Source organism: Cydia pomonella, chromosome 5 (assembly GCF_033807575.1).
Source record: "Cydia pomonella isolate Wapato2018A chromosome 5, ilCydPomo1, whole genome shotgun sequence".
Lineage (NCBI taxonomy): Eukaryota > Metazoa > Arthropoda > Insecta > Lepidoptera > Tortricidae > Cydia > Cydia pomonella.
The window spans coordinates 7,397,742-7,412,188 of NC_084707.1; the positions used below are offsets into that span (position 1 = coordinate 7,397,742).

General features: G+C 37.6%; 1 protein-coding gene across 2 annotated transcripts in view; it reads left to right on the forward strand.

Annotated features, from left to right (window-relative positions):
* LOC133517596 (protein Wnt-10a-like) overlaps nucleotides 1-14,447 on the forward strand; it is a 44,275-nt gene that overhangs the window by 14,264 nt on the left and 15,564 nt on the right. The window contains exon 2 of one of the 2 annotated variants that reach the window (XM_061850926.1): nucleotides 431-675. In XM_061850926.1, the coding sequence (XP_061706910.1) occupies nucleotides 431-675 (245 nt within the window). Of the gene's footprint in view, nucleotides 1-168; nucleotides 676-14,447 lie in introns of those variants that run through there. The other variant, XM_061850925.1, reaches the window with a different exon arrangement.

The following is a 14,447-nucleotide window of genomic DNA, read 5'->3' on the forward strand; positions in this document are numbered from 1 at the left end:
TATTTTCATAAGGCTTACTGAGTTCCAGTAGGTACCCAAGTTTATAAAAATAACAAATGCATTTTTAAACTTCTTTTTACGTTTGAGTACATTCTGAATGAATTCGACTTAATAACAAACATATTTATGTACATAGTACGTTTATATAACGAACATTATTTATTTCACTTCAGTCTTTTGATAAAATGAGTTTCTGAAAGCCTTAGTTACATTAACCTGTCATAACAAAGCTTTGGTTTATTGTTTTTCTTATTCGTATCTAGAGTTGGACCACGCTAAATGTTCATGCCAAGAACGGAGCTTATAGGCTTATATTCATTGCCAAGTTTATGCAAAGTTCGCGTGGTCAGAGTCTACTCATTTACATATTCTCCGAAGGATCTTTTTTGTTTGCTATTATTTGTTATTACATTAAACCCTTCTCCCCCAGTTCCCGAAACAACATGGCGCCGAACCACCTCCTGAACTCCGCTCTCACCTGCCGCCTCGTCGGAGGGCTGACCAGAGAACAGAGAGCCACGTGCCACGAGGCGCCTGACGCCGCTGCCATAGCTTTCGAAGGTCTACAGCTGGCGGTCAGAGAATGCCAGCACCAGTTTCGGTGGCATCGCTGGAACTGCTCAAGTCTACTGGTTAAGAGCAGCAATCCACATGCTAGCGCAATTATGAAAAGAGGTAAGCAGTGTTCATTTTAGGTATTATAGTTTAAATAAGATTATAATATTAATTATCTTTATGTCTATTTCTTCTCCATCAAGTACTAATCTATAGCTATCCCAGTGACTGACAATGATCATCAAAATAATAAGGAAAATGTATGCACAATAATGTTGAATCCGATGTGTAATGCCATATGCATCGGACTATATGGCAACTAATAGTTATAATTAGTTTCACGAACCCTTTACAATCTTAGAAATATAGGTACATTTCTTTATAATGAAATAATGAAACGTTTTTGTAAAATAATTATCTGGTAAATACCTTCTAAAAATATAACTTATAACTCCTAGTTAACTCATCTATAGCAGGCATTTAAAGAACCCTTTAATGAAAAAACAGATTTTATCGTCGGCAATAGTGACGGGTGACAGACATACTCATTTATTTTACACATGTCAATGTCACAACCCTTAATAAGCAGGTGGTCTCCTGAATGTAAACAGGAGTGAATAATAAATCTACTAAATTATTGCACAGGAGTTTTATTAAACCACAATTATATTTTAAGAAATATGCGCTTTAAAAATAAACCGAAGTTGTATATTTACGAGGCTTTGTTGCTAATGGAGAGTCACCAATAACATGGTGGGCTCTGGGTAATCAACGTAATGCCAAAACCAGTCTGATGCGTCGCGTATTTCCACCAGATAATATTAATAAACGCAACTAAACTCTCGAACCAATCGCCATCAGCCATTACAATCCGAATTTATTACGACGAAAAATTATCCACGCACATTATGTAGAGATTCAGACCCACCGGACGGCATTCTATTTACAGAGACTATATCCTCGGGTGTGAAAAGGCTTTGTGGACCTTATTTTTTCCACAATCCTCGCACACGTTGACGTGGAAATTTACGAGCATGGAGGATGGGAGACAACAAATAATAAGGTGATTGTTGGCCAGGTGTGCCCCGCTCCCGCGGCCTGATTTCACGCTTCGTGTGCGACCGGGGCGAGCCATCGCCACACGATTGCCTCAACCAATTAATATCTTAAATGGAATTACCTGAACTTAAGATCCATCAGAGTTTCTCAATTTTCTATACGCGTCTTTATAGCTGCACACATTTTAATAACGGTTTGATATTCACCATAAAGCTTTATAGGGAAAAAGAGGAATTTCTGAAGCGAGCGCTGATCAGTCGTTGATGAGAGATGAAGTCATGAAGATTTAATTGCTCGACAGATGCCAGTGTATGGAATTAACTTGTTACTGTGCAGGGTATTATGTGATTTCGGACATCCATAGCGCCGGTAATCCGTGACGACACCTTCCGGCCCTTCATCGACATGATTCCTTTTAAATTGAAAAATTGTGAAAAAGCGTATCTAAACACTTAAACATCTTTCTTAACTCGCCCTTTGTTGGGGTCTCGAATTGAAACGCCGACGGAGAACGAAAGCAAAAAAAAGTCGAAGAACAAATCGAGAGGCTTTTAAATAGGATAATAGCGATCGATGATCGAAGGAGAAAGATAATAATGATTCCGGACCGTTGGTTTTTTTGCCCGTGCGTGGATTCATTGGGAGAACGCTGGACGGATGGCATTCGGGATAGATCACGGATTTGTTCCGCTTCCCGGAGATCCTCCACACGTTGTTAGCGCTCTTGTTGTACGTGACGCTGTGACAATGCTCCACTGTCAACGATTTAATGACTTTTGTGAGGCTAATGAGACTATTGTCGGAAAAAACTTTTCGCCTCGGGCGTTAATGGAGGATGGTGGGTTAGATTAGCGTGAGATGTGAGTCGACGCGTCGGATGTCGCCGGTGTCACGTGAGGGAATGGCGCGCGTCGGGGCAGCAGGGTGGCGCGCATGCTCGATACGATCTGACCGCGACGTGACGTGAATACACCGCGCAAGCGACTCATAAAAAAGTGACATTTATTGGCGTTTTATATCAACAACGTGTACTCAGGTGACGTCGTGGCGACAACATACTGCGGTTATGATTCCGCAAAAACGCGATTCATCGCTCAAAGGCGTCTTATCTGGCGGAACGTCGTGGGAATTCGACGGTCCTTACGATGATGTCTTTATTTTTGAGAGATCCGCTTATTCATTCTAAAACCACTATAGTCCGGCGAGGATATTAATAACGCGGTCATATTTTAAATTACTAAAATTGACTATGATAAAGAATCATTGTTGACCTAAAGCTGGATCTTTTGAAAAGGTTTTAAACAAAAAAGGGACGTGTCGAAATGTCTCAATGGTGATAGCAGACCCTCTAATAGCGCGATCCGATAAGATCGGACGCGGTGCGTTACCGGGTCGTGCTTCTTCAGATGCTTTTAAACTGTGAGAAACACACAAAAGAGTCCGGGGAAAAAATATGTTCCCATTTTTGAACGTGACATCGAGTGGTCTTTTTGTTTCTCGGCGAGCATTGTACTCTGTCGGATTATGATGCCTTTAAGTGTTAATTAAGGCGGGTATGCACCGGTGAGTTTGCGGAATTTTCGGGATCGAGTTAATGGCGCGGTTGTTTAACTTAATTGATCCAATGACCGGGGCTTTCATCGGCTGCGATTAAATACAATATTTATAATTAGTAATCGCTTAGGAATTTTTCAATAAGCTTACATGTACAAAATGAATGCGAGATGTTAACGCGACTTAATCTGACGTTTCGACATATTTTATTGAACAAGTATGTGATTGATATATTTTTTGCAGCAATCTGCTTACTATAAAAGGGTTGCATATGGTAATGGAAAACTCCCCAAGGCCTACTTCAAACGGGAAGTGAACGTAGTAATTTTTTTTTCTGAATGACATCATTCATAGATCTGATGTCCATCCAACCTTTTATGTCTGAATGGCGACATTGAATATAAATGTGAGCGATTATTTTTACATTCTTTTTTTCATTATTTAAGCCACGGTGTTGTTATGTCTATTTTAAGCTCAAGAAATGACAATTTATATTTTTACTTTAATCACTAGTATTAAGCAGGGTATCTAAATATCTCTTGAACTTATACAAACTTCCGTGATTTCTTTAACTTTTTTTGAAAATAAATTGTTAAAATATGTGACACAAACATTAAAACATAATTAAATATTTTTTTAAGTAAATATAAGGAAATCACTGTCTTCACTGTGTGTAAGGGGAGTGTCTGTCGCTCCTTTTGTGACATGGAATATGTAAATAAAATGAATATATTTAAGTTCTCATTTTAAGTGAATTGTACAAATTCTTATAAAGAATCTTCTTAATAAAGAATCTTTAAACGGGAATCAAACAGGAATTATAATTAGTAGGTATTAACAATCAAATACCTAGGCAGGGGGCCTTCGTTGTTAAGCAAAACACAAAACACTATCCTAAGTATGAATAGTATGGTACCGTAGATTAATAATTTTTGACCGGAATATCCAGCATAATTTTAAAACTAAATCATTGTAAATCCAAACAGTCAATTATTGGTGCTGACGTCACGCGTCCAGTTTCGGTAATTAGCGATTCGCAACGCCTGCGCCCGCGCAGCGCAGCCGCGCCTTAATTGGAACAAAACCCCTGATACTGACCTCATAAAACATCAATTTTAAACGTAATGCATCAACGAAATTCCACTGACATTACACGCACAATACTGATAGCAAATATGATTACATTTACCGTTAAATTCTTACTAAGAAAGTATTCTTCTCAATTCATAATAAAAACTTGACTCGACAATGTTAGTTGACTAGACAAATGCTTAAATAATACAATTAATAGGCTGCGTTCCACTTGTTCATCCACTACGGCCTTAAAAGGTATCTCGTAGCTTACCGTTACCCATTCAGAGAAATCTCTATAAATTCCCCGAGCGCATTAACTGCTGGAATCAGCTGCATAAGGAGAGTTTCCACTCATCGCGACTAAAAACTCGCTGCAAGTTCATTCATTTTGGCGCCAGATTTATTGGCTATCGACTCGGAAGCGAAGACGTGAAAAACCGTTTTAAAATCGCAGAGTGCGCAATCGTAAATCACGCAACGACTCTTGCGCATCGGGGATGCGGCGCGCGCATCAAAAACGATGTTACACGACACGGAAAAACGCGACCACCGCCGGCGGCACTTGGAAAAACCTATCAGTATGCGCATGCAATTACATCAATGTCTCGCAAGCGCACATTTTTAAATTAAGAATCGGAGATGAAATAAAACGTTTAATGATAATTGAAATTTGTATTTACTTAGGCCGGGCTGTTAGCTTTTTGCTGGCGCCCAGTTGCCTTACATGGGGCGCATGTAGATTTGCCAATTTAATCCGTTTCGAAGAATCGAGGTGGCAGCGAAGCTGTCCCACTGATGGACAGCTTTAAGTAATTAGCCTCGGAAACGTTCACCATTTTTTTTACATCATTAACTAACCAGCATTAAAGCGAAATTAAAGTAAATAGCTCGCATACTACTGCATAATTGAATTTGCGGATAATCTATAAAAATGACAACTCATTGGACAAATTTATCTTACATATTTTAATGTAAATACATTAAAATTGTCACTCATTTACCCAACGTTCACCGTACAAGGAGAGAACTTAAAGTGCAGACATTTAGTGTTGTAAATCCCTTTACCTTTTTTACTTGTCAAGTCGTAGCGAAAATAATTACATGTCATGCATTATTAAAACAAACACGCACAAAAAATAAAGGGCCAAGTGTAAGGGAAGAATTTAAAATCTGTCACCAGTTCGAAATTCAGAGCATTTCGCTGGAAAAAGTCAAAAAACGAAAGAGCGGAATTCATTAAAGTCGATTAAGGAATTCAGTGCTGGTTTTGGGATGCGCAAAAAATACACTAAGTACACCTAATTGCCACAAAATTATCACTGCAAGTGGCACAAGTGCAGTAAAGAGCAGTTAGTTACTACCTATGTTACTTTAGTAGGTCACAGAGCGCAGAAGCCATTTAGACAAAATGCGGTCATAGTTGAGTTTGACTTTTTTTCGACAATTTCATGTATACTACCTATCTATATGGAGATCATTGCGATATAGTATGGCTACCTGCTTTACATTGATTGCGGAACGAAATTATACAACTGATGCTTTCCCGTAAACAAAGCCAGGACCGAATAATACGCCAATAACAGTAAACCCAGCGGCGGTAACCCATAACTCGGAATAATCCAAATCGATCAAGCGGAGACACTATAAATCGCCACGTATCGATTCTATCGCGTCTCTTTCGATCGACAAAATATAAATTTGTCACGGGCCAGTCGGAAAAAGCTGCTCCTGACCAAGTAGTCCTCTTTCTCGACTGAGCAACGCCGTATGTCACGTTGGTGCCCTTAGATACATCAGCCACAGTGGTTCTCGGGTTGTAAGTTTATAAATAAACAATAACATTGCCCTATTTGGTTGGTGCACCGTAACATTCATCAGGCGACCGTTGCGATCCCGAGTGATAACCGTAGTACGGCGATGTGTTTATAACATACGACACACGTATACAGCGCAGATTTAAAGGTACCTATTGAAGTGAAAACTTCTTTAGGTGCGTTGGGCATTTCTTGAGATGGGAAAAACCATTGAAGTCGCGAGACCGTTACCGTAATCGACACCTAATAAAGATTTAAATATTTTCTGACAATTGAAAAAATACACACGTAATTGTTCAAGTTTTCACCTCTGTCGGCAGTCACGGAGTGCCACAGTTTTTTTATAATGATATTTCTACTCATTGGAGTGGCCAACTTAAAACCATTATCAATAAACCTTTCCACTGCCTATAATTTTATATTAAATTGCCTACTTGCGAAGATGAGAAGATATATGCGTATTGATTATACATATCCACCAGATATATGGAAGCCACCAGCAACATGCTGAGATGAGGCCATTTCGTGGCACTTTATACTTCCTTTGTTTTTGTTATATCATGTAATTTAATGTGTCTTGTTTGTGTGTACGAATAAAAATTATTCTATTCTATTCTATTCTATTCTATTCTATATATTATATTTATCTAAATATTGATTCTTGTCATTAAACCACGTCATCTATTGAGAAATATAGACAAGATACGCTTGTACTTACCTAAGTAATCAAAATAACAAATTGGTGACATGAACATTGTTAAGATAAATTTTATAGTTGTTGCAAATAAAATCCCCACGCACCAAGTGAAATCGCTAGTAAAAGTAAGTAATAAAATTATCAATTGCGCATTGTTCAATCAATGAATTCTTCTTGGTTCGCATCGCAATGTAAAGGATTTGCACGTATAGTCTCGTTGGAATCATATTAACCCCTTTGTATAGAAAACAGACACTTTCTGTAGTGTTTGAACATAATATATGAACTATAGTCAAAACATATGCTATTTTTGCACGTATCGTTGCACAAATGTGTGTTATTTTCATTTGAAATAATTGGCTATAGATTTATACCTTTTAAAACTGCAACAGAGTAAAAGAAGTTAAAAGTTTTGAGAAAATGTTCCGAACACATTATAGAGAGCTTATAATATTATGTGTGTATATTTATATGCAACTGTACATAATTAACCATTATGTAGCAGTCACATAAACTACCATTAACAGCATCCCCTACCTATAAATAGTACCTTTAGTTTATAAAATCCTCTGTAATATGTAGTTGAAGTAAATGAATCATCTTCTACCAAACATCGCACCGTATAAAAACTCCCAACATTAATTCATCGATGATCACTCCGCCCAGATAATGCTTGATTTATAATGATTATCATTTCATTAAACGTGATTCAGCCTAAATCATGACTTGGGTGGTTTTTGCGCTAGTTTGTTGACCTAGAGCCGGAACATTGCTAATATTATGTTAGTGACTGTGTAGTACTTCTAATATTTACCAATGCACTGTGAACATATTTTATTTTTCTTTCGGAAGGTAATTTTAGCAGTCTACTATAATATGCTCTCAACATCAATAGTTTTTAGGCTTCCGTACCCAAAGGGTAAAAGGGGACCCTATTACCCACTCACTTGCTTTTGGTAACTGTAGTTACCAGCTGTCAACCTTATTTTATTATAATAATAGAAGTCACTGAAAAATATGAAGGATGTGAGTGGTTATTGAGGCTCCGCTGTCCGTCTGTCACCAAGCTGTATCTCATGAACCGTGATAGTTAGACAGCTACTGATTAATTATTTATTACATTCACCGTTACTTCTGTTTTACTCATTTCCTCAAAGGTTAACTGGAAGAGATCCCATACAGGGATAAGTTCGCCTTTGTTGTATTTAATTTACTCTGTAACTGTGTTTTTCGTGTTTTTATTTCTATGTACAATAAAGTATATACATACATACATACATACATTTGAATAATGATGATGAAATGGGTATTCCAATGTATGTACTTCCATTGTTGTTCTATTTTTTTTTTGTTTGACGTATTTTGTGAAATTCTTAGTATTAAATTTGATCTGTAGTATAATTCAATAGTATTATGGAATAATATTTACATCAATAAATTGTTCTGATAATTAGCTTAAGATAATTATATGTAATACTGTCTTACTATTCATAAGTGCTTGTTGGTAGGCCCACATGAATAAAGTATATTTGAACTGAACTGACAGTTGAAATGTTCACAGATGATGTATTTCTGTTGCCGCTATAACAACAAAATATCTGGGAAACCGAGCTTTGCTCGGAAAACATATAAAAACTCAGAAATGCGCGTTTTCCCTGAGATAAGACCGAGCTAGATCGATTTTTCGCCCCCGAAAACCTCCATATAGAAAAATTCATCGAAATCGCTAAAGCCGTTTCCGAGATCCCCGAAATATATTTATATATAAATTTACAAGAATTGCTCGTTTAAAGGTATAAGATCCTAAAAAGTACGGAACCCTCGGTGGGCGAGTCCGAGTCGCACTTGTCCGGTTTTTAGTTTAATCCAACAGATACGTTTGCAAGGGATACTACAAATGTTTAAAATAATTAATTAATAATTCGGTATCGAGTTGGTTAAGAGCTATTGAACCGGGGTTCCAAAAAGTCACAAGTTCAAGTTTTGCCCAAAGCCATGACTTTTTCCTTTCATTAAATATTGTAGTAACAGAAGTTGTAGATAAAACAACGCACATGCTTTCTCTGGTGTTGCAAGTGTTCATGGGCGACGGTGATTGTCTACTATCAGGCGATTAGTCTACTGATTTGCCTCCTCTTATTCCTCGCGTTATCCCGACATTTTGCCACGGCTCATGGGAGCCTGGGGTCCGCTTGACAACTAATCCCAAGATTTGGCGTAGGAGCTAGTTTTTACGAAAGCGACTGCCATCTGACCTTCCAACCCAAAGGGTAAACTAGGCCTTGTTGGGATTAGTCCGGTTTCCTCACGATGTTTTCCTTCACCGAAAAGAGATCAGGTAATTATCAAATGATATTTCGTACATAAGTTCCGAAAAACTCATTGGTACGAGCCGGGGTCTGAACCCGCGACCTCCGGATTGCAAGTCACACACCGCTAGGCCACCAGCGCCCTAACTGCCTCCTATATCACAAAAAAAACCTTAACGAGATCGTGTCTATTCGATTTTATATCCCGGGTGACAGTAGCTTCCTATATTTTTAACCGACTCTCATGATTTTCAACAGTAAGATATTTGGTACCATATTTTGCACTAATTAAAGTGTCTTCAAATTATTTAATCTATTATGCCAGATGTTATTGGTCAATGTAGCCAATTCCTACTTTTAGCAAGACAGTAGTGATGTTTGAAAGATGTCGGATGCGGCTGGTTTGTGTTGTACGTAGACTACCTCCCACAGACATGGCATTATCAAGCGCTTACGAAAACTCGCTGTTTACAAACATTGGCGGTTTTTTGCATTAGGTAAATACTTCGCCGACTAGGTTGGATGTAACTACTCAGTTACATCCCACCTTTTTCAACGTTCACACCTAGAACTCAAATTTTGGGACAATCTTACACAAAGCGACCTAGCCCCACAGTCACCTCACTAAGGCTTGTGTTGTGGGTAATAGATAGATAGGGAATATATAGGTATTATTGAAATAAATACAAACACATATAGCTCTAAAATAAATATCTCTGTTAAGCTTTACATAAGTGGTATTAGCAGGAATCGGGATATTTTACTATACGTTAACTTGATAAAATGAGTTGTTGTCGTTGCCGCACTGCTGTTGTAATTGAAAGGTTCAGGCCGGTTACGCATTTTATCAAGGAGATGAACAGAGAAACGTCTGAGAGTTGAGAGTTTCGTTTGTAAAACTTCTACTCACTTAAATTTATTTGTATTACAATTTCTATAACAATTTTACAATATTCAACACAAAAAACAAATATTAGACATTAATTCATCTTATTTGAAAGCTATTGTCAAATTTCATGTTATTTCATAATGATGTTTTAATAATTTAATCATTTCTTCGATTGTACGGCGGCGACTAGGTTCGCGTGACTCTTAAAAGAGAATAGTGGACGACTGCTTTTCCATACAAACGTAGTCCTCATTTTCCTCTCTGAATATTGACATTAGAGAAAATATTTTTATACAGTTGTATATTAACCAAGGCTATATCCCTTAATTCGCCGTTTTTCGATTTATTGATTATTAAAAAAGTTGGGAGCGAAAAACAAATTCAATCAATCAATATGTTTATTTGTAATAGGTCTTATAATTATAGTAGCGTATCACCATGTTTTGCCATTAGGCATACAAATATTTAAGTCAAGATGGAACATGCAATTATTATAGCTTAAAACATGTATAATCTATTGCAATTCCATACTTACTTACTACTGTGGCGCATCAGCGACCCGATAGTTCAATAATGGGATCAAATTTTTGGTCTAATAAGTTACGATAATTCTGTGGATCTGGCCTCCGACACCAAAGACCGCCATGTTTCTCTTTCCGACACAATTACATACAATTTTTTTTTTTAATCTTTTAACCCTAATGATAAAAAATAAATAAAATAAGGATGTGGTTAAAATGTATCATGTATACACAATTGCAAAAAAATATTTTCTGTAATGTTAATATCCAAAGAGGTAAATGGGAACCACATTTATATGGAGAAGCGGACGTTTAATTTTAACCGAGCGCCAATGTGAGTTCACCACGGGTTGTCTCATATATGCTCCATCTAAGGCAAGTGATCTACGGCTTTCTAATGCGAGGACAGATTGACAGAATGATCAAACAGCCAGAGATTCCCACTTCCTATTGATGCTAAATCAAAGTGTTCTTGGGAGGGTTCTGCAGAATATTACCTACTAGGTGACATTTTGAACATTACTTATAATATAATTATACTCATACTAACGTTACGTAGAATGAATTATTAAATCAATTAATTAACTTGGCATTTAAAAAAAAATAATTTTACGATACCGATAGAACATATGGCACAGTTATGAAATACAATTAAGTAACGTTTACACCCGATTTTATTTAAAAAATCAAAGAAGTTTTCATATTACATATTTTTTATTGCCTATACACTATATCAGCAAAAACTGCAAATAGTACAAAATAACATTTGACAAAAAAGTGACCATGCACAATTATCTTACTTTTAATTTTAACCTTGTTATATAGTAAATTGGGATGAATTTCATTTGTTTCATAAAGCAATGAAACAAAAGAAATGCTACTTTTTGGTCTATGAAAGGTTCTAATTAGATTGAAATGGAGTGTATAACTTGTGATGCACGATGGGCGTTACGAGGTTAAATTATTTGTCATCAAGCCGGAAATGCCAGCCGTGTAACACATTCAAAAAGTCACCTGTATAAAGGTTAGGTCGCAACAGGTGTTAAACATTTTTCCTTAAAAGAACTAATCACGTATTTTCCACACAAAAGACAAAAACATTTTAACATTTAAAACTGTGACGTTTACGCTATTGTATGGAAATATCTGTCAACTCGTAAGCTGCAGTCAGATTGAACAGCTTTTAACACAGGTTGTCTATCCCAAGCTTTATTTTTACCATTTTAATGTCCATTTTTAGGGTTCTGTACCTCGAAAGGAAAAAACGGAACCCTTATAAGATCACATTGTTGTCCGTCCGTCCGTCCGTCTGTCTGTCTGTCAAGACCCTTTTTCTCAGGAACGCGTGGAGGTATCAAGCTAGAATTTATATCGAATACTCAGGTCTACTGTCCCTTGGAGCTGTGAAAAAATCAAACTTCTAAGCCAACGTAATCAAAAGATACAGCCGTTTATGCCGCAAATTTCCGCAACTTTTCGGCTCTCGCTAGGGAATCAAAACCTACAGGGCACTTCCCGTGAACTCAAAATCTTGAAATTTGGTACGAAGCAACGTCTTATAGCACAGATAAAAAAATTGCGAAAACCGTAAATTTTTAGTTACATCATATATACCTACAGGTTTGTACGGAACCCTCGGTGCGCGAGTCCGACTCGTACTTGCCCGGGTTTTTTCTTATTACATAGAAGGTAAATGAGCAGATGAATCGCCTGCAACATGGGTTGCAAGTGCGTTGCCGGTTTTTAAAATGAGAGTACGCTCTTTTTTAAGGTTAAGGTCGTATCGGCCCGAAAATACCGCTGGCGACAGTATTCCACAGTTTAGCCCTGCGAGGCAGGAAGTTTCTGTAGAAACGCACTGTTGAGGACAGTCAACCATCTAAGTGGTGATGGTGAAATGAAAATATTGTCACGCAGACGATGGCGGAAAGAAGCACATGGACTTATCCAAACAGTTCCTCGGAGTACTCCCCAGCACAGTTAAATAAATAAATTAAAAAAATAAGTAAAAACATTGCTTGTAAAAACAATCGCCATTGTGAGAAGCAACTGTAAACCAGAGGACACAGCAAGAGAAGGCCGCCACGGGGCGAACGCTGCTTTAATGACTGCTCAGTGCAATTGATTGAAATACGTTCGTTGAAAAAATTGTGAGCACATCCTTACAATATCACCCAAATTTCACCCAAACCGGCCTAATACCAAATTAAAACTCCTTTATTTCAATAAAACCGTATCAGTGGGTGTCAATTAGGCTCACTCGGAGAGGGCAACTAATCCGTCCCGATAACGGGCAGCCCGTATTAATCACATGCCACAGAAGAATTAATTCATTCGATACTAACAGCAGCAATCTTGCCTGACCAGCGGTGAACCTTATGTGGTTGATACAAGGGTTACAATTAGTCAGATAATAGTGTGGACGATGGTACATTCGTATCGGCTATCGGAACGTTATCGCTGCGGACGAGCTCGTGGGAACTTTCGTTTCGAGAATAAATGCGGTAAGTGTAAGCACTACCACATTTGTTTCAGTTGCAACCGCTAGTGGGTTACTGCAGAGGTAAAATAGTCATGACATTTTAGATGGTCATGAGCAGCATCGATCCACAAACTGATCCCAATACGCTTCCATTTAGATATCACTTCTATTTGATGTAGCTCGGACTTATGTACCTATTAGTGCTATTTCATGTTTCTTTAAAAATTCAAGAAGTGTTTTTCTTTTAGTCCTGTACAATTCCAGGCTGTACTTAGGATAGTGGAATTAAATCAATTAAACTTTTTAATTTCCGGTGACAAAATACTAAAAACGGCTTACTCCGTCAGATCACTCCGTTAGACCACTTCATTTTCGATCTGATCGTATTTAATAACTCCTTTAATGGTCTCTAAGCATAGGTACTATTCCCACACTGAAAAGGCAGTATTTCAAAGCACATTAAAGACATGAGTTACTATTTATGAGCATCCAACCTGCAATTATGTAAGAATACGTACAAATGAATGCACTCCAACAAATAAAAACTACGAACTATGACTACAAGATGCATCCGATACAATCACTACGAGCGATAGGTATATACTCGTAATAATACGAATATTAATAATGCTTACATTGCGTAGTTATTACTAGCGATTCTGTAAGTAGACCTCACGAACCCCCATGTCTCCACCGTTTTGAAAAAAAAAACCAAAATATTCAGTTGTTGGCATCGACCAAAAATCTATATATACATTATCTAATTATACTTGTTCACGAGAATCGGAAATGAGAAAATCAGACAGCCGGACACACATACCAAACCATATTTGCCCAAGCTGAAATGAAGACCGCTGCTTTCGCTGGGCTTAGCAGAGGGCTGAGAGAAACACGAAAACCGAAATTACGTTATGTGCCTCTCTATCGTTCGAATATACGTACAAGAGAGGCAGATAACGAAATTCCATTTTCGTGTTTCCCGGTAAGCTATCTGGCAAGGTGAATAAATGGGCTAATCGATGTGACGACGTGCGTGATGGTTGATGAACTGCGACCGATTGCCGAGATTGAAGGGACAAACGCATCCATAACTTCAATCGTCAATTATATCATTAATACAATCATATATATTAAAATACATACACATAATAGTTAAAAAATCCCCAATGAAATATAGGGGATATTTCAAATATTGCAATAAACATCGCCATATGGCTACGCGCGTATCGAATAGGGTCAATCTCGACGCAGGTGGTGCAGGCCTCAGCCTCGTAATTGCCCATTAAAAGGGAGATGGCCCTTGAAATCGCTATAATACCAAAGTCCCATTGAAGAAGCACAATGAAATCGCCCGAATAGCACCAATAGCACATTATTAACCGTGGTACACAATTAACCGAGCCGGCTAAGTCAAATGCAAATAGATGTCATACTGTTTATAGTAAAAGATTACATTGTGCGGGTCCAATAGCTTATCTTCGCATCTAAAATGG